General features: G+C 49.8%; 1 protein-coding gene across 1 annotated transcript in view; it reads right to left on the reverse strand.

The window, feature by feature from the left end:
• Nucleotides 1-27230, reverse strand: part of OBSCN (obscurin, cytoskeletal calmodulin and titin-interacting RhoGEF) — a 156118-nt gene that overhangs the window by 34524 nt on the left and 94364 nt on the right. Inside the window, exons 59-76 of the mRNA XM_082455093.1 lie at nucleotides 26423-26695; nucleotides 25261-25536; nucleotides 24647-24934; nucleotides 24238-24513; nucleotides 22522-22895; nucleotides 21135-21993; nucleotides 20058-20336; nucleotides 5280-5358; nucleotides 4932-5056; nucleotides 4579-4776; nucleotides 3892-3924; nucleotides 3647-3745; nucleotides 3266-3484; nucleotides 2787-2859; nucleotides 2429-2496; nucleotides 983-1102; nucleotides 689-828; nucleotides 106-306 (exon numbers count right to left, since the gene is read on the reverse strand). Of these exons, the coding sequence (XP_082311219.1) occupies nucleotides 106-306; nucleotides 689-828; nucleotides 983-1102; nucleotides 2429-2496; nucleotides 2787-2859; nucleotides 3266-3484; nucleotides 3647-3745; nucleotides 3892-3924; nucleotides 4579-4776; nucleotides 4932-5056; nucleotides 5280-5358; nucleotides 20058-20336; nucleotides 21135-21993; nucleotides 22522-22895; nucleotides 24238-24513; nucleotides 24647-24934; nucleotides 25261-25536; nucleotides 26423-26695 (3980 nt within the window). The remainder of the gene's footprint in view (nucleotides 1-105; nucleotides 307-688; nucleotides 829-982; nucleotides 1103-2428; nucleotides 2497-2786; nucleotides 2860-3265; nucleotides 3485-3646; nucleotides 3746-3891; nucleotides 3925-4578; nucleotides 4777-4931; nucleotides 5057-5279; nucleotides 5359-20057; nucleotides 20337-21134; nucleotides 21994-22521; nucleotides 22896-24237; nucleotides 24514-24646; nucleotides 24935-25260; nucleotides 25537-26422; nucleotides 26696-27230) is intronic.

Raw genomic sequence — 27230 nt, forward strand, 5'->3', positions numbered from 1 at the left:
GTCATAGACAGCCTGAGCACTAGCCTGTCCTTCCAGGGCGAGGCTCCCACCTTCATGGGGAAGCGGGGTACAACCCCAGGACCACCCTTCCAGCCATCCAGGTACCTTGAGCCGCCTGTCCAGGTAGGCAGGAGACACCCAGCCTTGCCGAGAGAGGCTGGACTTGGTGGGTTTGGTACGCACAAGCCAGCGCAGCGGGTGCGCCGAGTCCAGCACCTCCACATACTGGCCCTCCCGCAGCAAGATGGCATCCTGCTCAGCCCCCAGGGGCAGGTAGTCAGCCGTGACCACATAGATGTCAAAGATCTGGGGGGGAAGTCACTGAGTCAGACCCGGAGAGGGGCCAGTGGGCCTCCCAAGGCCCCAGGCTACAAGGCCTCTGGAATTAAGTGGAGAAGAAGCAGCCATCCTGAGATTCCATGAAGTTCTAGAACAGGCCCAAGCCATCTCTACTGATGGAAATCCTACCGGGAGTGCCAGGTGGCCCACCCCAAGGGGACAAGGAGGAACCTCTGGGGTGCTGGGGGTGTCCTGGGTCACAGTGGTGATATTGGCCACTCAGGTGTGTGCCCCACACCTCCTCTGCCCCAGCTCCCCCGGCCCCCTACACCAACTCCACCTTCACCATGCCCCCGACACTCTCATACCCCCTTGCCCACCCTGCCCCACCCCTCCCCTGCCCATGCACCTCTCCCCGGGAGTCTCCATCCTCGGACTCTGAGGATGACTCCTGGACGCTGGAAGAGGGGCGTGACCGGCCATGCCGGGGGGACGCAGACGGCGTCTTGGACTCCTCATCGCTGTCACCTCCAGGCACCTGCAGTGTGGCTGGGGGACACAGGGCACATGATGCCTTCGAAGGGCCTGACCCCCATGCCGCCCTCCCATGGGTCTACAGGGCATTCATGTGAGGAGGGGCCCCAGTCCTGGGGGCTCAGTCACGGCCACCCCTGGACCTCACTCCATCACCAGCTACCCTTACCCTGTGTGATCTTGGCTGACACCATCTCTGTGATCTGCGAAGTGAGCTTCTTCAGGAACTCCTCCGTGCCCACCTCGGCCAAGGACAGGTGGCCACAGGCCTCTGCTGCCGGGAGCTCTCCTGGGGGCCAGACCCTAGCTCAGCCAGCCGTGTGCTCCACAGATGTACCCAAACACCCGCCTCCAGGCCCATCCTGGGCTTGGGGGTCAGAGGAGCCAAGGGACGCACAGACATGGGCCAGAGCTGCCAGAAGCAGGGAAGGCTGACCACGACTAGGGGTCTCTTTGGCTCAAGGGCAACTGAGCCAAGGTGTGACTTAGGGGACCACAAACTCAGGGATGACAGTGGGGGCAGCAGGTGGTTGTGGGGAGAGCAGGCAGTCAGGGGACAGCAGGTCGCCAGCATGGTTGCAAGGCGGTGGGCAGGGGCAGCTAAGGGCGAAGCTGGGTAAATGGTCAGGCTGGGGTTGGAGCTTGGAGCTGTGGGGTCCCCAGTGGGGTTTGTGCCACCTCCATTCCTGTTGACCACTTGGCCGCTGGTCTGGGAAGGGGCTCAGAAGGGACGGAGATCACAAGGAGCTCAGCCAGGAAGTATAATATGAGGGCAGGTTCTGGACACTGAAGGCAGGGGGCAGGACCCCAAACTGTGGCCCGAGAGCTGGGGGGCCAGACCCCTGGCAGCTGTGGTTTGATGGCTTCAGGTTGACCTTGATGGAAGTGGGATCCTTTGCAGGTGTGAGGGGCTGGGAGGAGTTGCTGGGGTTAAGGGGGAATGAGGGTGACTTGGGATGGGGGCAGCACAGAGAAGGGAGGGATGGGTAAATTAACAAAGCAGGTCAGTGGAGAAGTGACCCCAAAGGTGGGCAATGGGTACATGGGGTGCACAGCTCCCTCCTCTCAACTTCTGTGCAGACTCAGTATTCTCCATAAAACAATTTTTTAAATATGCCAAGGTGCTGGGGCCCTGTGCAGGTGGCCAGGAAGTGGCTGGACACGTCAGGGGGCAGGCACACTTAGAGACTGGGAGTAGGGGGACCCAGCTTGGGGGCAGGGGGAGAATCCCAGACAAAGTGGGGGCCCTGCCGGCAGCATATCCAGCACCCGCCTCCCCGAACTGCCCTCATGCCAGCCCTGACTCAGCAGCTGCCTGCTCTTAGGCATCCGTACAGCCCCCTGGACATGAGCTCTAAGCCAAGGGCTGGCCCAGCCCAGGGGCCCCCGCGAGCTTCCACATCCTCGAGGGTCAGAAATGGCCCGGAGACCAACCAAAGCTCAGAATTAGGCCCATAAGAGGGCAGGGAGGCCCAGCCCAGGGCGAGGCAAGCAGGTGTTCCTAGGGCCACACGGTCCGGAGGAGCCTCACGGTCCTGGGGCCTGCCAGCTGGGCAGCCTCCTCCACACCTCCTGTCCCCCACCCCGCACAGATGTGTGCCCACCCAGCCCGTACCTTTCCTCTGCCCAGCGAGGTCAGTGAAACCTGAAGGTTCCGACATCTGTTCGGAAACAGCTTGGATCCTAAAGGGGGAGGAGGTATCCTGAAGGGCCTGACAGAAAAGAGGGTCTGGGGGCAGTGGGCCTGGATGCCACAGGGCCCTGGGGAAGTCCTCTCTTTACAATGGGGACCCAAGCCACATGGCCCAAGGGGGGCAGAGCTGGGCTGGGATCTGTGATGGGGCTCCCTCCCCAGCAGCACTGCCCCCCCCCCAGGGCCAGGACCCCACTCTCCCAGGACCTGCACTCCCAGGACCCGCACTCCCGGGACCTCACTCCTGGCCCCTCTGGCTCTTGAGCAGCCCCTCACTCACCCCTGCAGGAAGGTGGAGATGAGGGCCTCCTTCACCCTGGCCTGCTCCTCCGCTGCCCCAGTCTCCTTAGGTACTGTCAGGAGAACAGGGTGAGCGACCAGGGTGACACCTCATACCCTTGAGCTCTGATTCTGATCGGGACCCCTGCCAGGGATGCCTGGACCACCCCCCAGGGGGCCTTGGCCCTGTCATCTGGAGCCCCGAGGAAGACTGTGCCCGGTGTCCCAACTTGGCCCATGGTCATCCCACCACTGGTAGGGACGGGAATGGGGTCTGCACTTGACTCACCCGCCCTGGGAAGAGCTGAGAGGGACCCAGGAAGAAACCACTCGGGGCGGCAGGGTGTCTCTAGGAGGGTCTCAGCTGGCTGAGCGGAGCCCACAGGTTCGGGGGTGGGAGCTGGCCCATGAGCTCTGAGGCTGCGCACTGCCCACACTGCCCCTCTCCCACTCCTGGCTGGGTCACCCATGCCCACTCACAGCCAGAGACGTGCAGGCTTGCGGAACAGAGGGCTTGGCCAGCAGCGTTTGTGGCGATGCAGGTGTAGGTGCCCTGGTGCTGTTGGTCCACATCCAGAAGGACCAGGTTGTGCTGCTGGGCAGAGCTGGCCACCGTGTAGCCCGGCGTGTGGCGGCCGATCCACAGCACACCCTGCTCAGCCTCCTCCCGCAGCCAATGCACAGCTGGGGGTGGGTCTCCTGCAGGCAGGAGTATATGGTGGACAGTCTCCCCACACCAGGAGGGCGGCTCTGGGAGGCAGGGGTCACCTCTGAGCCTCCCTAGGAGGGTCCTGAGTGGGGGCAGGGAGGGGACCTCCCTGGGGGCTCTCCTGAGTGGGACAGGGAGGCAGGACATCTCACCTTCAACCTTCACTGAGAAGGTGATGCTGGAGCCCTTCTTCACCTTCTTGGAGGTGAACTTCTCCAGGAATCGGGGTGGCACCAGCTGTTGGTGTACATCTGGAGAGACATGGGGCGGCTGGTGGTAAACAATCACCAATGCAGAGCCCCAGTTCCACGTGGTCATCCCCCTCACACATCCTCACTGAACCTGTTCCCAGTGCCCACCCCACCCTCCCTCCCTCTTCCCTCTGGGGTCGGCTCACCGAATGCTGGCTTCTCTTCTGGTTCATTGGGGCCTGAAGAAAGCACAGAAGTCAGATCTACAGCACCAAGGTGCCCCCTCCCCTGAGTGGGCCTGCCTAGCAGGGTGTGGGTCCCAAGGGTGGCCCCGCCCACTCCTACACCCAGCACCTTTCCTAAACCTGGCCATGCAGACATGGAATTCACACTCAGTCCCCACGGACCAGATGGAATGTTACCCATGCCCGCCCAGGAGTCTGGGGCGTTGCTCTGAAACCAACTCGGGGATGCTTGAGCTCAAAACACCACACTGAAGCAATGCGGCAGGCAGTGTTGGGTCCCTAGACCAGGGCAGATTTGGGCAAGACTTGGAATCACCTTGCAGTGCTCAGAACTCTGGAAAATAAAGAAGTTCAGACCTCTACTCCCCAAATTACTACCTGCCTCTTCCTCTGCAGTCTACGGAGGGCCCCATGTTTGCCTGGGCCTACTCCACCAGCTAGCTATCCTGCTTGCTGGTCAGTTTTCATGGGCCCCACGCCCTCTAAGGGCCCATGTTCTCTGGGAGCCAGCTTCTGGCCACCTGTGACTTCCGCACACAGGGGCAGTGACCACTGGGCCCTAGCTCCCAGGCTTGCCACAGCATGGTTTATAGGTGGACATCAACCTGGGTGTGGACACCAAGCTCTGCTGCATCCCTGAGCACCCACCTCGGACCAGCAGCCGAGCAGACGAGTAAGCAGCACCCACGGTGTTGCTGATGTAGGCCGAGTACTGGCCAGCATCCTCGCTGGTGACCGAGACAATCTCCAGGGTGTGCAGTGTCTTCCTGTCCGTCATGCAGATGTGTGCAGATGCAGTCAGGGGCTGCCCATCTTTGAACCAGTACAGTCGAGGCGTGGGGTAGCCTGGGGCCGCAGGGGGAGTGGTTAGCACCGGGCCACAGCCCAGTGGGCACCATGCCCTCCACAGGCCCTCAGAGACCCCTGGGTGATCTAACCCTAACCCTAACCCTCCCTCTGGTGGGAGGCAGCTCCTTGCCCTTCATCCCTCTCCCCCTTACCTTTCACCTTGAGCTGGAACTTGGCCAGACGTGTGCCGGGGGCCACCTGGAGGTCTTTCAGGTCCTCCACGACCTGCGGCAGCTGCCCCTCCTCTGAGGTAGACTCCGTGCCCTCCTGCTCCCGGCTGGTAGGGAGAACAAAGAAGGGGCAGATGCGAGATGGACCAGTGAGGGGTCCAGGACAGAAGGGGACCAGGGTCAAGTGTGGATGGCTTCTGAGGTCTCCTCTTTCCTGGACAGAGACTGCTGTGGCCTGGTTGAAGGCTCCAGGATTTGGATTCTGTCAGTCCAAGCCAGCATTGCCACCCCCCGCAAAGGGCCCAGTACCACCCCTGCATGGCCCTCTACCTGGACAGGTAGCCTCGGGCGCTGAAATAGGACGAGGTTTCCGTGGCCTCCGCAGCAGTGTCGTAGTCGGTGCTGGTCACTGAGGATGAAGGGTGGAGCTGAAGCGAGGCCTGCACCCCATCTGCCCGGGGAACGGGTCCCACCCCAGAGGCTACCTGATTCTCACTGCACAGCCATTCCTGGGAGCCACTCACACTTCTGAGTCAGAAGGCATGGGGGACACAGCTATCCTGTGGCCCCTCCTTGTCCCCAGGCTGTTACCAGCCCATGTTTCCAGGCCTATAACTAACTACAAGACCCAACAAATTACAAATACTGGGCTTTATAAATAGGAGACAGTGGCAACAACAGCATCTTCCAGTTCCAGCCAACTAAGGAACAAGGATAACACAGGCCTCAAAACCAACAGCAGGGACTTCAACTTCTAGCCGCAATGGAGAAGAGGGGCTGGATTTATCATCTGCTAAGGTCTGAATGTTGTGTCCCCCCATAATTCATATGCTGAAGTCCTAACCCCCAACATGACAGTGTTTGAAGATGGGATCTTTCTGAGGTGATCAGGCTTAGATGAGGTCATGAGGGTGGAGCCTCATGAATGGGATTAGTGCCCTTATAAGAAGAGACCCCTTGCCCCTTCCCCCGTGTGAGAACACAGTGAGAGGATGGCCATCTGCAACTCAGAAGAGGGCTCTCACCAGCACCCAACCATGCTGGCACCCTGATTTCAGACTTCCAGTCTCCACAACTTTAAGCAATAAATTTCTGTTATTTAAGCTGCACAGTCTATGGTACTTTGTTATAACAGCCTGAACTAAGACACTGGCCCCCTGAAACAACCAAAGGAAAACAAACACAATACACAAAACAATGGTTATGATGTTGTGATTTATAATAAGAAATATATGTTTGGTCTTCCTCCTGTTCCTGACTCAGAGCTCCTAAACCCTTGGAATTTCCTAAGTGAGGAGAGGCACAGAGGTGGGGTTTTTTATGTTAATGAAGTGATTTTCCAAAAGCCCCTAAGGATGGGGGCTGGTTGCCAGGGTAACCAACCATGTGACTAGAAGGTTGGGATCCCCTGACGTCCAGGGAGGGGAGAGGGGCTGGAGATTGAGTTCAATCCTAGGAATAAACCTACCTAAGGAGGCAAAAGACCTGTACACCGAAAACTATAAGATGCTGATAAAGAAATCAAAGATGACACAAACAGATGGAGAGATATACCATGTTCTTGGACTGGAAGAATCAATATTGTCAAAATAACTATACTACCCAAAGCAATCTACATATTCAATGCAATCCCTGTCAAATTATCAATGGCATTTTTCACAGTAGAACAAAAAATTTTACAACTTGTATGGAAACACAAAAGACCTTGAATAGCAAAAGCAATCTTGAGAAAAAAAAAAAAAAACAGAGCGGGAGGAATCGGGCTGCTGACTTCAGACTATACTACAGGTCTACGGTAGTCAAGACAGTATGGTACTAGTGCAAACACAGAAATATAGATCAATGGTAGAGGAGAGAAAGCCCAGAGATAAACCCATGCACCTATGGTCAACTAATCTATGACAAAGGAGGCCAGAATATACAATGGAGAAAAGACAGCCTCTTCAGTAAATGGTGCTGGGAAAACTGGGCAGCTACACGTAAAAGAGTGAAATTAGAACACTCCATAACACCATACACAAAAATAAACTCAAAATGGATTAAAGACCTAAATGTAAGGCCAGACACTATCAAACTCTCAGAGGAAAACATAGGCAGAACACTCTATGATATAAATCACAGCAAGATCTTTTTCAACCCACCTCCTAGAGTAACGAAAATAAAAACAAAAATAAACAAATGGGACCTAATTAAACTTAAAAGCTTTTGCACAGCAAAGGAAACCATAAACAAGACGAAAAGACAACACTCAGAATGGGAGAAAATATTTGCAAACGAAGCAACTGACAAAGGATTAATCCCCAAAATATACAAACAGCTCATGCAGCTCCATATCAAAAAAACAAACAACCCAATCCAAAAATGGGCCGAAGACCTAAATAGACATTTCTCCAAAGAAGATATACAGATGGCCTACAGACACATGAAAGAATGCTCAACATCATTAATCATTAGAGAAATGCAAATCAAAACTACAATGAGATATCATCTCACACCGGTCAGAATGGCCATCATCAAAAAATCTAGAAACAATAAATGCTGGAGAGGGTGTGGAGGAAAGGGAACACTCTTGCACTGTTGGTGGGAATGTAAATTGATACAGCCACTATGGAGAACAGTATGGAGGTTCCTTAAAAAACTACAAATAGAACTACCATACGACCCAGCAATCCCACTACTGGGCATATACCCTGAGAAAACCATAGGTCAAAAAGAGTCATGTACCAAAATGTTCATTGCAGCTCTATTTACAATAGCCAGGACATGGAAGCAATCTAAATGTCCATCGACAGATGAATGGATAAAGAAGATGTGGCACATATATACAATGGAATATTACTCAGCCATAAAAAGAAATGAAATGGAGGTATTTGTAATGAGGTGGATGGAGTTAGAGTCTGTCATACAGAGTGAAGTAAGTCAGAAAGAGAAAAACAAATACAGTATGCTAACACATATATACGGAATCTAAGGGGAAAAAAAAAAAAAAAAAAAAAAAAAAAAAAAGGCCATGAAGAACCTAGTGGCAAGACGGGAATAAAGACACAGACCTACTAGAGAATGGACTTGAGGATATGGGGAGGGGGTGGGGTGAGATGTGACAGGGTAAGAGAGTGTCATGGACATATATACACTACCAAATGTAAAATAGATAACTAGTGGGAAGCAGCCGCATAGCACAGGGAGATCAGCTCGGTGCTTTGTGACCATCTAGAGGGATGGGATGGGGAGGGTGGGAGGGAGGGAGATGCAAGAAGGAAGAGAAATGGGAACATATTGTATATGTATAACTGATTCACTTTGTTATAAAGCAGAAGCTAACACACCATTGTAAGGCAATTATACTTCAATAAAGATGTTAAAAAAAAAAAAAAAAAAAAAAAAAGAAGATGTGGTACATATGTACAATGGAATATTACTCAGCCATAAACAGGAACGAAATTGGGTCATTTGTAGAGACGTGGATGGACCTAGAGACTGTCATACAGAGTGAAGTAAGCCAGAAAGAGAAAAACAAATATCATATATAACGCATATATGTGGAATCTGAAAAAACTGTATAGACGATCTTATTTACAAAGCAGAAATAGAGACACAGACATAGAGAACAAACCTATGGATACCAAGGGGGAAAGGGAGGGTAGGATGAATTGGGAGATTGGGATTGACATATACACGCTATTGATACTATATATAAAATAGATAACTAAAGAGAACCTACTGCACAGCACAGGGACTCTACTCAATGCTCTGTGGTGACCTAAATGGGAAGGAAACCCAAAAAAGAGGGGATATGTGTATATGTATAGCTGATTCACTTTGCTGTACAGTAGAAACTAACACAACACTGTAAAGCAACTATACTCCAATAAAAAAATTTTTTTAAATCACCAATGGTCAATGATTTAATCAGTTGTGCCTGTGTAATGAAGTCTCCATAAAATCCCAAAAGGATAGGGTTCAGAGAGCTTCCCGGCTGGTAAACACATGGACACTGGGGGAGAGTGGCATGCTTGGCCCTGCCCCTTCCCACGTGCCTTGCCTATACGTCTCTTCCATCTGGCTGCTCCTGAGTTATACCCTTTTATAATAAAGCGCTGATCTAGTAAGTGAAATGTTTCTCTGAGTTCTGTGAGCCACTTTAGCAAATTATTAAAACCCAAGGAAGGGGGTCATTGGAACCTCTAATTTATAGCATGTTGGCCAGAAGCACAGGTGACAACCTGGACTTGCAGCTGATATCTGAAGTGGTGGGGGAGGCAGCCTTGTGGGACTGAGCCCTTAACCTATGGGATCTGATGCTATTTCCAGGTGGATGGTGTCAGAATTGAGTTGAACTGTAGGGCACTCGGCTGGTGTCTCAGAGAATTTCTTTCTGTGGGAAAAAAAACCCCACACACATTGGAATTGGGTACAGAATCATCAGAATGGTTAAGATGAATGAAGGAGAGTGATGTATTAGAGATAGGAAACAACGGTGAGCCCTATAGTTGCCCCAGCTTCCTGACTTAAGTTTACAGGAAAAGGAAACTGAGGCAGAGCCAGGCAGACCCTGAGTTGAGGAGACGGCTGATGTCCTGAGAGACAAAGGCAGCCTGTGCCCATGGAACAGAAAATCAGAGAAAAGAAAGCTGCACAGAGAGAGGGCCCTCTCCCTCGAGGATGCCACAGAACACTGATTGGCATATGCACACAGGAAAGAGCCATCTGAAAGCACTAGAGGAAGTAGTACCAGAGGAGCACGAGGGCTGGAATAATGTCTGTTTACAGTCAGATTAGAAACTTTCATAATTCACAGGGCATGAGGTTGAGTACTCAGGAACACTCTCACTTCAGCAGATGAAGATGATCAGCTTTGGACTGAGCACTGCCTTGGCCCCACATAACAAATCACACAAGCCAGACCCAAAAGGATCAAGCTGCTTCCAAGTAAAACACTGTGTTGCTCAAGAAGACCTGCAGAAACACAAAATATCCAGCTCCCAACAGGGTTAAATTCACACTGTCAGGCATTCAGCCAAGACTGTCCGACATGCAAGGAGGCAGGAAACACACAACCTATAATGTGTAGAATAATCAATTGTCAAAACCAAGTCAGATTTGACACAGATGTTAGAACTGGGAGATAAGGACATTAACACAGGTATTAGAACTGTATTCCATGTGTTTGAAAAGTTAAGATGAGATATAGAACATATAAAAAAGACTCAAGTAGAACTTCTAGAGATAAACAATACAATGGATGGGATTGATAGCAGATTAGATACTACAAAAGAATAGTGAAAATAAAAGCATAGCAATAGAAACTATGAAAAATGAAATGCATAGAGAAAGAAGAATTTTATTAATAAAAATGGAAAAGGATTATTAGTAAGCTGTAGTACAACTTCAAATGGCTCGATTATGTGTAACTTAACTTCCCAAATGAAGGGGGAAAGAAAAAATAATTGAAGAAATAATGCCTTCCCCAAATTTCAAACTTAATGAAAACTATTAACCCAAAATTCCTAGAAGCTCAATTAACTGCACAAGGAATATAAATAAAGACAATTGCACCAAAGACTATGATCAAATTACTCAAAACCAATGATAAAAAAAAGTCTTAAAAAGTATCCAGAGATCATGTTTGCAGAAATTGACAAGCTGATCCTAAAATTCATAAGAAAATGCAAGAGACTCAGGATGGTCATAAAATCTTGAACAAGAACCAAGTTGGCAGACTCACAGTTAAAAATTTCAAAACAATATTATACATGGTTACAATAGTCAAAACAGTGTGGTAATGGCATAATGACAGACATTTGGATGAAAGGAATAGAATTGCGAGTCAGAAATAAACCTACACATTTAATAGAAATTCGTTTCTGACAAGAGTTCCAAGACAATTTTATGAGGGAAAATAGTCTTTTCAACAAATAGTGCTGGGACAACTGGATTTCCACAGGAAAAAAATGAATTGGGGCCCTTACCTCATACCATATACAAATATGAACTCAAAAGGTACCAAAGACCTAAATATGAGAGAAGAAAGCATAAGCGTAAATCTTTATAACTTTGGATTAGACAGTGGTTTCTTAGACATGACAAGTAAAGCACAAGAAACCAAAGAAAAAGTAGATAAACTATACTCCATCAAAATTTAAAACTTTTGTGCATCAAAGAACACTCAAGAAAGTGACAAGACAACCCACAGAATGGGAGAAAAGATTTGAAAATCATATATCTGAGACAACCAGGGCACGTGCTGGATGCTGGTGGGGGACCCCAATGCCCAAGGAGACAGGAAGAACCCGCAAGAAAACCAGCAGGACATGAGGGGACTGAGGGGGAGGAGAAGTGGAGGTTGGACAGGACCAGCACCCCTGAGGTGTGGCTGAGAGGTGGGGAGGGGTTCCCATGCCTGGGGGGACCCACGGGGGCTTGGATCAGAGGGGAGTGGGCCCAGCGTTTCCCCTGCTCAATCGGCTGGGGACGTCTGCCCAGCTCTCAGGCCAGGTCCTATGCCCTCAGAGGTCCTCTCCAGACCAGGTTCGTCCTGGGGATGTAGGAGGGAGGCCTGGGAGATCAGGAGAGGAAGGTGGGAGGGGCCCTCTGGGACCAGAGGAGCAGGAAAGGAGCAGAGGGAATTTGCCCCGCCCACTCGAACCAAGGAAGCCTGCTGGGCTCCAAGGTGGGGTCCCCCACCCCCTGAGACCAGAGGCAGGAGACACGCCTGGGCCCCTTCTGTTCTGTTGAGCCTAAGCCCCACACCCCACACCCCCCAGGGCCTTTTCCAGCCCTGTGGGTCCTAAGCATAGGCCCCACCCACCACCTAAACCTCAACCCTGCTTAGGCCCTGCCCTCCATAGCCAAGGCCTTTTCCACCTTTTTTTTTTTTCTCCTCCTCTTTTTTACTACTGTGATTCTGTTTTACCTTCCAGTTATTGTTTCATCTATATTTTTATTTTTATATTTTTTCTAACATATCTGTTAGTTTCCTAGTCTAATTTTATTTTTTACTTTGTTATTGTTCTTTCTTTTTTTTTTTTTTTTTTGCTGTCCTGTGCGGCTTGCAGGATCTTGGGTTCACGAGCTGAAACTCCTGTGGTGGGAGGTCTGAGTCCGAACCACTGGACTAACAGAGGAACTCAGACCCCAGGGAATATGCATCAGAGTGAGGTCTCCTGGAGGTCCTCCTCTCAGCGCCAAGACCCAGCTCTACCCAACAGCCTACAGACTTCAGCACTGGAAGTCTGAGGCCAAAAAACCAGTAAGACAGGAACACAATCCCACTCATAAAAAAAAAAAAAAGAGAGATGGGAAGAAAAATATGTCATGGATGAAGGAGCAAGGTAAAAACCTGCAAGACCAAATAAATGAAGAGGAAATAGGGAATCTAACTGAAAAAAAATTCAGAGTAATGATAGTAAAGATGATCCAGAATCTCGGAAATAGAATGGAGCCACGGATTGAGAAAATACAAAAAATGTTTAACAAAGATCTAGAAGAACTAAAGAACAAACAAACAGATGAACAACACAATAATTGAAATGAAAAATACACTAGAAGGAATCAATAACAGAATAACTGAGGCAGAAGAACGAATAAGTGAGCTGGATGACAGAATGGTGAAAATAACTGCCGAGGAGCAGAATAAAGAAAAAAGAATGAAAAGAATTGAAGACAATCTCAGAGACTTCTAGGACAACACTAAATGCACCAACATTCGAATATAGGGGTCCCAGAAGAAGAAGAGAAAAAGAAGGGGTCTGAGAAAATATTTGAAGAGATTATAGTGGAAAACTTCCCTAACATGGGAAAGGAAATAGTCACCCAAATCCAGGAAGCACAGAGAGTCCCATACAGGATAAACTCTAGGAGAAACACACCAAGACACATATTAATCAAGCTAACAAAAATTAAATTCAAAGAAAAAATATTAAAAGGGAAAAACAAAAAATAACATAAAAAGGAATCCCCATAAGGTTAACAGCTGATTTTTCAGCAGAAACCCTACAGGCCAGAAGGCAGTGGCAGGATATACTTAAAGTGATGAAAGAGAAAAACCTACAACCAAGATTACTCTACCCATCAAGGATCTCATTCAGATTCAACAGAGAAATCAAAAGCTTTTCAGACAAGCAAAAGCTAAAAGAATTCAGCACCACCAAATCAGCTTTACAACAAAAGCTAAAGGAACTTCTCTAGGCAGGAAACACAAGAGAAGAAAAAGACCCACAAAAACAAACCCAAAACAATTAAGAAAATGGTAATAGGAACATACATATGGATAATAACCTTGAATGTAAATGGATTATATGCCCCAACCAAAAGACACAGACTGGCTGAATGGATACAAAAACAAGACCCATATATATGCTGTCTACAAGAGACCCAATTCAGACCTAGGGACACATACAGATTGAAAGTGAAGGGATGAAAAAAGATATTCCATGCAAATGTAAATCAAAAGAAAGCTGGAGTAGCAATACTCATATCCGATAAAATAGACTTTCAAATAAAGACTGTTATAAGAGATAAGGAAGGACACTACATAATGATCAAGGGATCAATCCAAGAAGATGATATAACAATTGTAAATGTTTATGCACCCAACATAGGAGCACCTCCATACATAAGGCAAATACTAACAACCATGAAAGGGGAAATCGACAGTAACACAATTTTAGTAGGGGACTTTAACACCCCACTTACAGCAATGGACAGATCATCCAAACAGAAAATAAATAAGGAAACACAAGCTTTAAATGACACAACAGGCCAGATAGATTTAATTGATATTTATAGAACATTCCACCCAAAAGTGGCAGAATACACTTTCTTCTCAAGGGCACATGGAACATTCTCCAGGATAGATCACATCTTGGGTCACAAATCAAGCCTTGGAAAATTTAAGAAAATTGAAATTGTATCAAGCATCTTTTCTGACCACAACGCTATGAGATTGAAAATCAATTACAGGAAAAAATTGTAAAAACCAAAAATACATGGAGGCTAAACAGTGCACTACTAAATAACCAAGAGATCAGTGAAGAAATCAAAGAAGAAATTAAAAAATACATAGAAACAAATGGCAACAAAAATACAACCACCCAAAACCTATGAGGCACAGCAAAAGCAGTTCTAAGAGGGAAGTTTATGGCAATTCAATCTCACCTCAAGAAACAAGAAAAATCTCGAATAAACAATCTAACCCTAACCTAAAGCAACTAGAGAAGGAAGAACAAAGAAAACCCAAAGTCAGTAGAAGGAAAGAAATCATAAAGATCAGAGCAGAAATAAATAGAAATGAAGAAAACAATAGCAAAGATCAATAAAACTAAAAGCTGGTTCTTTGAGAAGATAAACAAAATTGATAAACCCTTAGCCAGACTCATCAAGAAAAAAAGGGAGAGGACACAAATCAATAAAATTAGAAATGAAAAAGGAGAAATCACAACTGACACCACAGAAATACAAAGGATTATAGGAGACTATTACAAACAACTATATGCCAATAAAATGGACAACCACGAAGAAATGGACAAATTCTTGGAAAGGTACAATTTTCCATGACTGAACCAGGAAAAATTAGAAAATATAAACAGACCTATCACAAGTAATGAAATTGAAACTGTGATTGAAAATCTTCCAACAAACAAAAGCCCAGGACCAGATGGCTTCACAGGCGAATTCTATCATACATTTAGAGAGGAGCTAACACCGATCCTTCTCAAACTCTTCCAAAAAGTTGCAGAGGGAGGAACACTCTCAAATTCATTCTACAAAGCCACCATCACCCTGATACCAAAACCAGAAAAAGATATCACAAAAAAAGAAAATTATAGACCAGCATCACTGATGAACATAGATGCAAAAATCCTGAACAAAATACTAGCAAACAGCATCCAACAACATATTAAAAGGATCATACACCATTATCAAGTGGGATATATCCCAGGGATGCAAGGGTTCTTCAATATATGCAAATCAATGTGATACACCATGTTAACAAATTAAGGAATAAATACCATATGATCATCTCAATAGATGCAGAAAAAGCTTCTGACAAAATCCCACACCCATTTGTAATAAAAACTCTCCAGAAAATGGGCATAGAGGGAACCTACCTCAACATAATAAAGGCCATATATGACAAACCCACAGCAAACATCATACTCAATGGTGAAAAACTGAAAGCATTTCCACTAAGGTCAGGAACAAGACAAGGATGTCCACTCTTGCCACTCGTATTCAACATAGTTTTGGAAGTCTTAGCCACAGCAATCAAAGAAGAAAAAGAAATAAAAGGAATACAAATTGGAAAAGAAAAAGTAAAACTGTCACTGCAGATGGCATGATACTATACATAGAGAATCCTAAAGCTGCCACCAGAAAACTACTAAAACTAATCAATGAATTTGGTAAAGTAGCAGGATACAAAATTAATGCACAGAAATCTCTGGCATTCCTATACAATAACAACAAAAAATCAGAAAGAGAAATTAAGGAAACAATCCCACTTACCATTGCAACAAAACGAATAAAATACCTAGGAATAAACCTACCTAGGGAGGAAAAAGACTTGTACTCAGAAAACTATAAAACAGTGATGAAAGAAATCAAAGATGACATAAACAGATGCAGAAATATACCATGTTCTTGGATTGGAAGAATCAATATTGTCAAAATTTGTCAATATTGTCAAAATCAATATTGTCAAAATACTACCCAAAGCAATCTACAGATTCAATGCAATCCCTATCAAACTACCTACCAATAGCATTCTTCATAGAATTAGAACAAAAAATTTTACAATTCGTATGGAAACACAAAAGATCCCGAATAGCCAAAGCAATCTTGAGAAAGAGAAACAGAGCTGGAGGAATCAGGGTCCCTGACTTCAAACTATACTACAAAGCTACAGTAATCAACGCAGTATGGTACTGGCACAAAAACCGAAATATAGATCAATGGTACAGGAGAGAAAGCCCAGAGATAAACCCACACACATATGGTTACCTAATTTACGATAAAGGAGGCAAGAGCATACAATGAGAAAAGACAGCCTCTTCAATAAGTGGTGCTGGGAAAACTGGACAGCTACATGTAAAAGAATGAAATTAGACACTACCTAACACCATACACAAAAATAAACTCCAAAAGGATTAAAGACCTAAATGTAAGACCAGACACTATAAAACTGTTAGAGGAAAACATAGGCAGAACACTCTACGATATAAATCACAGCAAGATCTTTTACGACCCACCTCCTAGAGTAACGAAAATAAAAACAAAAATAAACAAATGGGACCTAATTAAACTTAAAAGCTTTTGCACAGCAAAGGAAACCATAAACAAGTTGAAAAGACAACCCTCAGAATGGGAGAAAATAATTGCAAATGAAACAATGGACAAAGGATTAATCCCCAAAATATACAAACAGCTCATGGAGCTCAATATCAAAAAACCAAATAATTCAATTAAAAAATGGGCGGAAGACCTAAATAGACATTTCACTAAAGAAGACACACAGATAGCCAAGAGGCACGTGAAAAGATGCTCAACATTACTAATTATTAGAGAAATGCAAATCAAAAATACAATGAGGTATCCCCTCACACCAGTCAGAATGGCCATTACCAAAAAGTCTAGAAACAATAAATGCTGGAAAGGGTGTGGTGAAAAAGGAACCCTCCTGCACTGTTGGTGGGAATGTAAATTGATACAACCACTATGTAGAACAGTAAGGAGGTTCCTTATAAAACTAAAAATAGAACTACTGTATGACCCAGCAATCCCACTACTGGGCATATACCCTGAGAAAACCATAATTCAAAAAGAGACATGTACCACAATGTTCACTGCAGCACTATTTACAATAGCCAGGACATGGAAACAACCTAAATGTCCATTGACAGATGAATGGATAAAGAAGATGTGGCACATATATACAATGGAATATTACTCAGCCATAAAAAGAAACGAAATTGAATTATTTGTAGTGAGGTGGATGGACCTAGAGTCTGTCTTACAGAGTGAAGTAAGTCAGAGAGAGAAAAACAAATAGCATGTGCTAACACATATATGGAATCTAAAAAAGAAAAAAATGGTACTGATGAACCTAGTGGCAGGACAGGAATAAAGACATAGACATAGTGAATGGACTTGAGGACACGGAGCGGGGAGGGGGAAGCTGGGGCAAAGTGAGAGTAGCATTGACATATATACGCTACCGAATGTAAAATAGTTAGCTAGTGGGAAGCAGCAGCATAGCACAGGGAGATCAGCTCGGTGCTTTGCAATGACCTAGAGAGATGGAATAGGGACGGTGGGAGGGAGACTCAAGAGGGAGGGGTTATGGGGATACATGTATGCATGTGGCTGATTCACTCTGTTGTAAAACATAAACTAACACAGTATTGTGAAGCAACTGTACTCCAATAAAGATCTATTACAAAAAAAAAGAAAAGAAAAAGAAAATCATATACCTGATAAGGATCTATCAATAGTACTCAGAATATACAAAAAACTCTTACAACTCAAAATTTAAAAAACAAATAATCTAATTTTAAAATGGACAAAGGATTTCTCCAAAAAAAGGTACACATATGGCCAATAAGAACATGAAAAGATGCTCAATATCATTAGTCAGTAGGGAAACGCAAATCAAAACCACAATGAGATACCACTTCACATCCATTAGGATGACTATAATTGAAAAGATGAACAAAAACAAGTGATGGCAAAGATGTAGGGAAATTGGAACCTTTGTACACTGCTGGCAGAAATGTAAAATGGTGCAGCTGCTGTGTAAAAGAGTTTGTCGGTTCTTCTAAAAGTTAAACATAGAGTTTACCATCTGACCCAGCAATTCCACTCCTAGGTATAGATCCAAGAGAAATGAAAACGTATGTCCACACAAAAACTTGCACATGAATGTTCATAGCAGCATTATTCATAGTAGCCATAAACCAATGGATAAACGTCATCCAATGAATGGATAAATCGTCCATATACAGTGAAACATTTTTCAGCCATGAAAAGGAATGGAGCATTGATATTTATTACATGGATAGACCTTGGAAACAAGCTCAGTAATAGAAACCAGACATAAAAAGCCACATATTGTATAATTCCATTTACATGGAAAGTTCAGAATAGGCAAACCCACACAGACAGAAAACAGATTAGTGGTTGCCAGGGGCTGGGGGAGGGGGAATGGGGAGTGACAGTCAATAGGTATGGGGTTGCTTTCTGGGATGATGAAAATGTTCTGGAATTAGATGGTAGCATAACCTTGTGAATATATTAAAAACCACTGAATTATACATTTTTAAATGGTGAATTTTATGGTGTGCAAGTATCTAAAAACTTTTAAATCCCAATAGAAAAGATAAGTTATGCACAGAGAAACAAAGATAAGAACGACATCATATTTCTCATTGGAAAGAATGCAAGCTAATAGATGGTGGAGCAACATCTTTAAAGTATGGAAAGAAAAAACTGTCCTAGAAAAAATATCCTAAAGAAAAGCAAAATAAAGACATTTTTCAGATATACCCACACTACAAAAATTGCTAAAATATGTCCTTCAGGCAGAAAGAAAGTGTTACGAGATAGAAATCTAGACCTACATAGCAAAATAAAGAGCTTGGAAATGGAAATACTTAGGTAAATATAGAAAATATCGTCTTATTTAAGATAATAGACTTGTTGTTATATTTAATAGTTTTATTTTCCTTTTTGTTGAGAGAATTATAGATTCTCATGCTGTTCTGAGAGATAATACAGAGATCCCATTTACTCTTCACCCAGTTTCCAGCGATGTTAACTTGTCTCATAGCTATAAAAGGTGACATTGCTATGATCCCTCCATCTTGTTCAGATTTCACAAGTTTCACACGAACTCCATTGAGTATATGTGTGTTTGTTTAACTTTATGCAATAAAATGAAATTTTATCAGAATTGTTGCACGTGTTAATAATTTGTTCCTTTTCTTTGCCAAGTAGTATTCCATAGAATAGCCATACCACAGTTTAACAGTTGGGTCATTACCAGTTTTTGGCTATTGGGAATAAGGCTGCTATGAGTATTTGGGCACAGGTTTTATTATGAATTTGAGTTTTTATTTCTCTGGGATAAATAGCAAAAAAGGCAATTGTTAGATCATACAGTAACTACATAGTTTTGTGAGCAACTGCAAACTGTTTTTCAGAGTGGCTGCACCACGTTACACTCTCACCAGCAATGCATGAGAGATCCCATGAGGGAAATGGAAATAAAAACAGGCACATCTTCCAGGTGCTTCTTTGCCGTCTGTATGTCCTCTCTCTTGAAATGTATGGAAAGGTCTTTTGCCCCTATTCTAAGTGGATTTTTAAAAAATTTTTATTGTTTAATTTTGAGCTTTCCTTTACATATTTTTTAGTCCTTTATAAGATATGTGATTTGCAGGTATTTTCTCCCAGCCCATAGCTTTTCATCCTCAACACCTGGTCTTTCTCAGAGCAAAAGGTTTTAACTCTGAGGAGGTCCAGTTTACCAATTTTTCCTTTTATGGGTCAAGTCTAAGCAGTCTTTTCCTAGCCCTAGGTCCTGAGGATCTCCTCCTACTTTTTTCTAAAAAAGCTTCAGCTTCAGCTCCAGCTTCATATTTTACATTTAAGTATTTAATCCATTTTGAGCTAATTTTCACATAAGGTCAAAGTTCATATTTTTGCCTATGAGTGTTCAAATTACTCCAGCATCATTTGAAATTCCATCCTTGAATCTGAAATTCTATCCTTACTCCATTTAATTGCTTTTGCATTTTTGTCAAAAATCAGATGGATATATTTGTACTGAAGCTGTCTAGGGCCCGCCAGGAATCAGGGACAAAGACCAAATATATATTTCTTATTGTGCCGCAGTGCCGTTAACCACCCACTGTGCCCATGGGGTACCTCCAAACCTTTCCAGGTACCTCCCCAGCCCAGCCACCTCTCAAGGGGGCTCCAAGAGAACACTCTATCCTCCACAAGACATTCCAGCCCCAAATCCTGCCTGGCCTGAGGCCAATGGTCTCCAGCACTGCCTCTCCCAGCCAGGATCCCACCCTGAACCATCAAACCTGACCGAGGACTCACGGTCCACGCGGAGCTCCGCTTTGGTAGAGGACACACCCACGCTGTTCTCAGCCAGGCAGCGGTAGACACCCATGTCTGCTGGCACCACAGCTGTGATGATGAGCTGGTGGCCGCCCTGCTGGTCCTCACTGATCATGTAGTGGTCATCCTCCTCCAGCACCCTCCCGTCCTTGAACCAGCGCACACTGGGCACGGGCTGGCCTGTCACCACACAGTCAAAGCTCACGGGGTACCCATCCAGCACCTCCTGATTCTGTAGCTCAGTCAGGAACACCGGGGCTGGGAGGGATGGGCAGGGCATACGACACGTTAGCCTCAGGCTCCCCCAAGTTGCCCCAGCTGCCAGCGGTTCAATGTGCGTGATCTGCACGGCACCCATTCACATGAGTGTTCACAGAATGGGCGGCGAAACAGGACTCTGTCTCTGCCAACTGAGCTCTTCCCTCCTCCCCATGCTCTAGAAGAATCCTCTCTTTGTTAGCCTGGTTCCCAAGCTACCATGAGGCCAGAGAGATAGCAGACAGGAAATGGGGAGGAAGCGGAAGTAAAGGGAAGACCAAGGTCGGTTGTCTGGGATTGGAAGCAAGCTAGTAGCTCAGAATTAAAGAGGAGGAATGATGCTGTGGGTTATTAATGATACTCCCTTTGTTGTTCCTAGGGAGATGCAAGTAAACAGTGAAATGACTTTTTAATGAACTTTAGTTGCTGGAGTGGGAAATGGGGTTCACGCTGGACTATGTGGAACCCCACCTTTTATACAGATTATATCTGAAACCCTCATGGGGGAAAAAATAACCCTAAACTCTAGGATGTCAGTATTCCCGAATCCATTTCACAGAACAGAACTCTGAGGTTCCAAGAGGCTAACCAGTAGCAGGCAGAGCTGGGATTTAAATTGAGCTCTGTCTAACCCCAAAGTCAGGGCTCCTCCCAGCTCAGTGGGCTGCATCTGCGAACAGCCAGAAGCTAAAGCCCCTTGAGCTAAACCTCCTTGAGTTTTCAGCTGACCCTGGTCACCGCTGCTGCCTTCGCTCTTCCTCTCCCCTCACCCCTGACCCAGGCAGCTTGCAGACTCACCTGCCTCTGCGGCCAGTACTGGCTCCGGAGGCGCTGCAGGGGTGGGGGCCACCTTGCCAATGCGCATCTCCACCCCATGCAGCCCCTGCTCTGACAGGCTGATGTCCACTCTGTTGTCCAGCGTGCCAAACATGTCCTGGAAGCAGGTGGCTGCCCGGCGGGCCTCGGCAAGCGCCTCGAAGCGGATGCAGATGGACTGTTCATCTTCGCGGTATGTCTGCCTGTCCCCAGGCTCCTCGGGCTCCGCCTTGCCCTTGTCAGCACTGAAGATCTCCTCATCTGAAACCTCTGCCGGGCCCTTCGTGCGGAAGAGGCGGTACAGCCGCCGGGCGGCCCGGCGGAGGGTGTCATCTAGCTCACTCCCGGAGGAACTCTCGGTCTCACTCTCCGTCCCACTGACCGCCACACAGGCACTGTGGGCCACACGGCCAAACCTGTTGCTCACCTGACAGGTATAGTGGCCAGCGTCGGCCCGGCCCAGGCTAGTGACCAGCAGAGAGCAGGTGCCATCCCCAAGCTGGTCAATGTGGTGGTGCCGGCCATCAGTCAGCTCCACACCGTCCTTCAGCCAGCGGGCACGCACATCTGTCTTGCTGGACACTACACACTCCAGATGCAGGACATCTCCCACCTGTGCCACGGTGTCCCCAAACGTGCGGCAGAACACAGGCCCCTCCTGCTGCTGCATCTCCTTCCGGACCTTATAACCCTTGAAGGCAGCCTGGATCTTCACTGCTGCCTTGTCCATGGATAGGTCACCCAAGTCCCCAACGCTCAGGTCTCCTGGTGGTGGGGGTACTGAAGCTGGCTTCTCCTGCTGCTTTTGTGGCTTCCCAGAAGGGGCTGCTGGGGCCTCAACCTGTGTGCACAGATAAGGTGGGGCACCTGAGGCCCGGGACAGGGAAAGGATTGTGTAGGGACACACACAGGGCAGGGGGAAGCAGAGCCCAGGTCTCCTGTCCCAGCTGCACGTCTTGCTCCAGCGTGCCTGCTGCCTGCTACCTGCTGTCAACTGCACTGCCTTCACTGAGGCCGAATGCCTGATGGCTTCTGTTGCTTCCAAAAAGCAAGCCCACCCTCCCTAAAACTGCTTTCCCCAGAGCAGGACAGAGTTGTGAGGAATACCAAGGAGAGATAGGTTCCAGCTCTTCAGAAAAGAAGTTTTAACAGCCAGGTGGATGGATGGATGGATGGGTAGGTGGATGGTCGATGGATAGGTAGATGGATGACCAACAGATGGGCAGATGGTGGGTGGGTGGAAGAATGGATAAACAGATGGCGGATGGACCGACGGACAACAGTGGATAGATGACGTGTGGATGAACGACAGAGTGGCAAAGATCTAAGAGACCCAGGCCTCTCCTTGTAGGTCAAGCTGGAGACTCACCTTGCTGGCCAGTGGTGAGGCACTGGCCCTCCCAGCCTTCTTGAGGTAGGTAACCAGGGAAGGAGTGCCCGCACGGGACTCGTCGTCAGAGCTGGTGTGTGAGAGGTCAGCCTCGCCAGTGCGTGTCAGCTCGTCAGCCGTGGAAGAGTCCTCAGAGAGGTCAGGAGCCACCTCCTCCACCTCCTGCCGCAGGCGCTGCGGGCGTCCATCCTCCTCGGGCAGCTCGCTGATGGAGTCCAGCGTAGGCTCTCGGCTCATGCGGCGCTTCTGGGCCAGGGCCTCCCACAGGAGATGCAGGTCGCCTTCCTGGGCCGCCTCAGGGGGCAGGCTGGGCTGTGTGGGGACCTCATCCCCAGATTCTGGGGTCAGCACCACTGAGGAGGGCAGGAAACTGGTCAGTCAGGCAGGGACAGAGCCATAACCCCAGGCCGGCCTTAGCTACTGACCACGGTTCCCCTTATAGGCCTCTGCTGCCTGCCTGGGCCCCCAAGAGTTCTGATGCACAATGTGTACAAGGTTTTAGAGGCTCTGAATGGCCCTCTCTAGGCCTCAGCATCCCCTGACCAAGCCAGACCTCAGTCTTCCTCCTGCACAGGAGGGGATGACCACAGGGAGCACCAGGCCAGGGTCAGTGCAGGTGCAGGCGGCTCAGAGAGCAGGCGGCTCAGAGAGCAGGCGGCTCAGAGAGCAGGCGGCTCAGAGAGCAGGCGGCTCAGAGTGCAGGCGGCTCAGAGAGCAGGCGGCTCAGAGTGCAGGCGGCTCAGCCTCCTGCACAGGAGGGGATGACCACAGGGAGCACCAGGCCAGGGTCAGTGCAGGTGCAGGCGGCTCAGAGTGCAGGCGGCTCAGAGTGCAGGCGGCTCAGAGTGCAGGCGGCTCAGAGTGCAGGCGGCTCAGAGAGCAGGCGGCTCAGAGAGCAGGCGGCTCAGAGTGCAGGCGGCTCAGAGTGCAGGCGGCTCAGAGAGCAGGCGGCTCAGAGTGCAGGCGGCTCAGAGAGCAGGCGGCTCAGAGTGCAGGCGGCTCAGAGAGCAGGCGGCTCAGAGTGCAGGCGGCTCAGAGTGCAGGCGGCTCAGCCTCCTGCACAGGAGGGGATGACCACAGGGAGCACCAGGCCAGGGTCAGTGCAGGTGCAGGCGGCTCAGAGTGCAGGCGGCTCAGAGAGCAGGCGGCTCAGAGAGCAGGCGGCTCAGAGTGCAGGCGGCTCAGAGAGCAGGCGGCTCAGAGTGCAGGCGGCTCAGAGAGCAGGCGGCTCAGAGAGCAGGCGGCTCAGAGAGCAGGCGGCTCAGAGTGCAGGCGGCTCAGAGAGCAGGCGGCTCAGAGTGCAGGCGGCTCAGAGTGCAGGCGGCTCAGAGAGCAGGCGGCTCAGAGTGCAGGCGGCTCAGAGTGCAGGCGGCTCAGAGTGCAGGCGGCTCAGAGTGCAGGCGGCTCAGAGAGCAGGCATCCAAGGGTTTAAAGAACCAGCAGTGGGCACCAAGGATCCCACTCAGAGAGCGATGTGACCTCAGATGCCAATGATATGGGTTCTGACAGGAGGCTGAGCCACACCGATCTGGGCATCTCCCCACCCCGGGCCTCAGTCTTTCCTGGAGTGAGGCAGTGTCCTCAAGATGACCTCCTGCAGTTCCCCGACAGAGAACCAGTGAGCAAGAGGGCTGGCCCACTCCATATCCCAGGGCTCCTCCCTCCCCCGTGCACGCTGGGCCCTGGGAGACATACCCTGGAAGGCAGCAGCTGCCACAGAGACCGGATCCCGTGCAGGGGCGCAGCGATACTCGCCCTGGTCCTCCGCTGAGAAGTCCCGAATCAACAGCGTCTGCCGCTGACCCTGGCAGAGAAGCTGGAAGCGCCCACTGGGCTGGATGCGCTCTGTTCCCTTCAGCCAGATGACCTCACCAGCCTCGGCCACCTCACACTCCAGACACAAGTCCTCCCCAGCTGCCACCTGCCGGCTCTCAGGGGCAGGGGGTGCAGGCGTGGGCTCCTGGGGCTCTGCTGGGAAGAGTGATCAGGAACAGGAGGGGCGCATCAGTAAGGACGCGGGCAGGGACCCCCAGCTTAGAGAGGCCTTGAGGGCTCCAGGCTGGACCCCTAACCGTCATAAACCAGGACTAAGGCAGCCACTCACCAGGCCTCACTGTCTGGGGCAGGTACACGGGCTCCCCAGCGCCTGCCACGCCCACCGCGGCCACACGGAAGCGGTAGGTCTCCCCGGGGGCCAGGCCATCCACCAGGCACTCGGGCCCGGGCACCAGCTCATGGCACAGCTGCCACTCTCCTGTGGCCGCTGCCTTCATCTCTACCCGATAGCCACAGAGACCGCCTCCGCCGTCACTCGTGGGAGCCACCCAAGACAGTGTCACGGAGCTGCCAGTGCGCCCCACCACCTCGGCGTCCTCTGGGGGGTCGGGGAGGCCTGTGGGGGCGGGCAGGAGGCACAGGGTCAGTGCAGAGGCTGGCAGTCGGCACCTGCAGCCCTGCCCACCCTGGGGTCTGCTGGTGGGGCACAGTGTGGTCCACCCCTCAGAGTCCTGTGAGCAGCTGTGCCCCACAGCCCAGCCTTTCTGCGGGGGCGAGGAAGGTGCGTTTGAGTCACAGGAAGACTGTGTGCCCAGAGGCCACCCAGCGTGGGGGGCCACGGAGAGCCCCAGCAGCCTCTGAAGCTGAAACCTCCTGCCCCCCGACCTGTCTCCCCCGAGAGCCCTGGACCCGAGCTGCAGCAGGCAGACCCAAGCCACCCACCCAGCACAGTGAGCCTCGCAGAGGCCACGGCATCACGGGCGGCGAAGGTGACCTCGCCAGCGTGGTGCAGCTGGGCCCGGTGCAGCAGCAGGGTGTGCTGGCTGCCTTCGGCGGTGACTGTCCAGTCTGCGTCGTCAGGCTGCACCGAGGCTCCATTTATGTACCAGGTCGCCTCACCCACCGGCACTGTCTCGCTGAGCGTGCAGCTGAAGCTGGCCCGGCCCCCGGCCAGCACGGCCGTGTCCCGGGGTGCCTCCAAGACCTCCAAGCGCCAGCCTGCAGGGCGGGATGGGAGTGTGAGCTCAGGGGCCAAGGGGCGGCCTGGGGCGGGGGTGGGGCTCGGAGACACCCATGCCACCCCCTCCCGTAGCCCCCGAGAAGAGGAGGGCACCAGCCTCAGGTGGGAGTGGCCTCAGAGATCAACGTCCCCAAGGCTACCACCCCATGCTCCTGTGGGCAAGTCTCAGAAATCGATGCCCTTCCCAGAGGCCCCAGCTCCACCCCCCCCACCCCGCACTCCACCCCTGACCAAGCAGCTGGGTACCCAGTGGGAGGGGTCTCCGAGACCCACGCCCCACTGCTGCCCCAGCCCTGGCCTACTACCCATAGCCAAATATCCAGTGAGAGGGGTCTTGGTAACCTATGCCCCCTCCTAGGACCCCACCCCCCTCACACCCCACAGTGTGATATCTCGTGGGAGGGTTCCAAGAGGATCATGCCTCCTGCATCCCTGGCCTCAGCCCCTCCCCCTGCACCCAAGCAGTGAGGTATCCGGTATCTGGTGGGAGAGGTTGAAGAGTCCCAAGTTCCCACACAGTGGCCCTAGCCCACCCACCCCCGCCCCCTGCAGCGTGTGGTACTTGGTAGGATGGGTCTGAGAGACTCACACACACCCTGTGGTCCCAGCTCCACCCCCAGTGTCCCTGCAGTGGGTGATCCCGTGGGAGGGGTCTCAGCGACTGACCGCCCCCCTACATCCCCACCCTCCCACACTCTTGCAGTGGGGTATCAGCGGGAGGGGTTGCAGAGAACTACACCCCGCCCCCCCGTGGCCCCAGAACCGCCCCCCTACCCCTGCGTCGTGGTATCTGGTGGGAGGGATCGCAGAGAACCACCCTCCCCCCTTGGACCCAGCCCACCCTCCCGACCCCACAACTCTAACCTCGGACTGTGAGGAACGCAGATGTCACCATGTCCCCCGCCAGGAAGGTCACCCGGCAGCTGTCTTGAGGCCGCAGGTTTCTGAGCAGCAGCAGGTGCCGCAGGCCGTCCTCAAAGTAAACCACCTCGGCGTTCTCAGAGGTGCGCACCGGCTCGTCATCCAGCAGCCAGGTGTGGGCGGCCACCTCCGGCCGCGACAAGAGGCACTCGAACAGCGCCTCACCGCCCTCAGGCGCCTCCACGTTTTCCAGGCCTCTCACCACAGTGTTCTTGGCTGCGGAAAGAAGGTGGCTCAGGGCGTTCTCGGGGCTTCTCCTGCCCAGCACCCCCAAGAGTCACGTGGAAGGGCCCCCCTCAGGACAAAGGGCCTAAGAGAATGCAGCCAGGTGGAGGGCGTCTGGGCGTCCACCTGAAGGAGCCACACAGGGGCCTCCTGGGGATGGGCCCCGCCCACCCCGTGCCATCACCAGGCCTGCAGCTGGCAAGGAGGGTCCTCCCCACCTCACACGTAAGAAGCCTCACGAATGTTCGTTCGCAGACTGAACATTCACTGGCGGCCACAGCCGGGCTCAAACCCGGATGGAGGTTTACGCCTCTCAGCTTTGCTGCAGCCTGGGGCTCTGCAAAAGTGTTCCATTCCCTTCCTCCCCCAGCCAGGCTGGCAGACCTGTTGGGCTGCTCCCCTCACTCACTCAGACCAGACAGACCTCTGCCCTCATTTTCAGCCTGACCTAATTCTCTTGTACATACAGCCCAGGGGTCAGTAATAAGCAGCTATGCATTTTTCATGGAAGCCATGATGTCAGGAC

The sequence above is a fragment of the Balaenoptera physalus genome (genome assembly GCF_965194825.1).
Source record: "Balaenoptera physalus genome assembly, chromosome: 3".
NCBI classification, from domain to species: domain Eukaryota; kingdom Metazoa; phylum Chordata; class Mammalia; order Artiodactyla; family Balaenopteridae; genus Balaenoptera; species Balaenoptera physalus.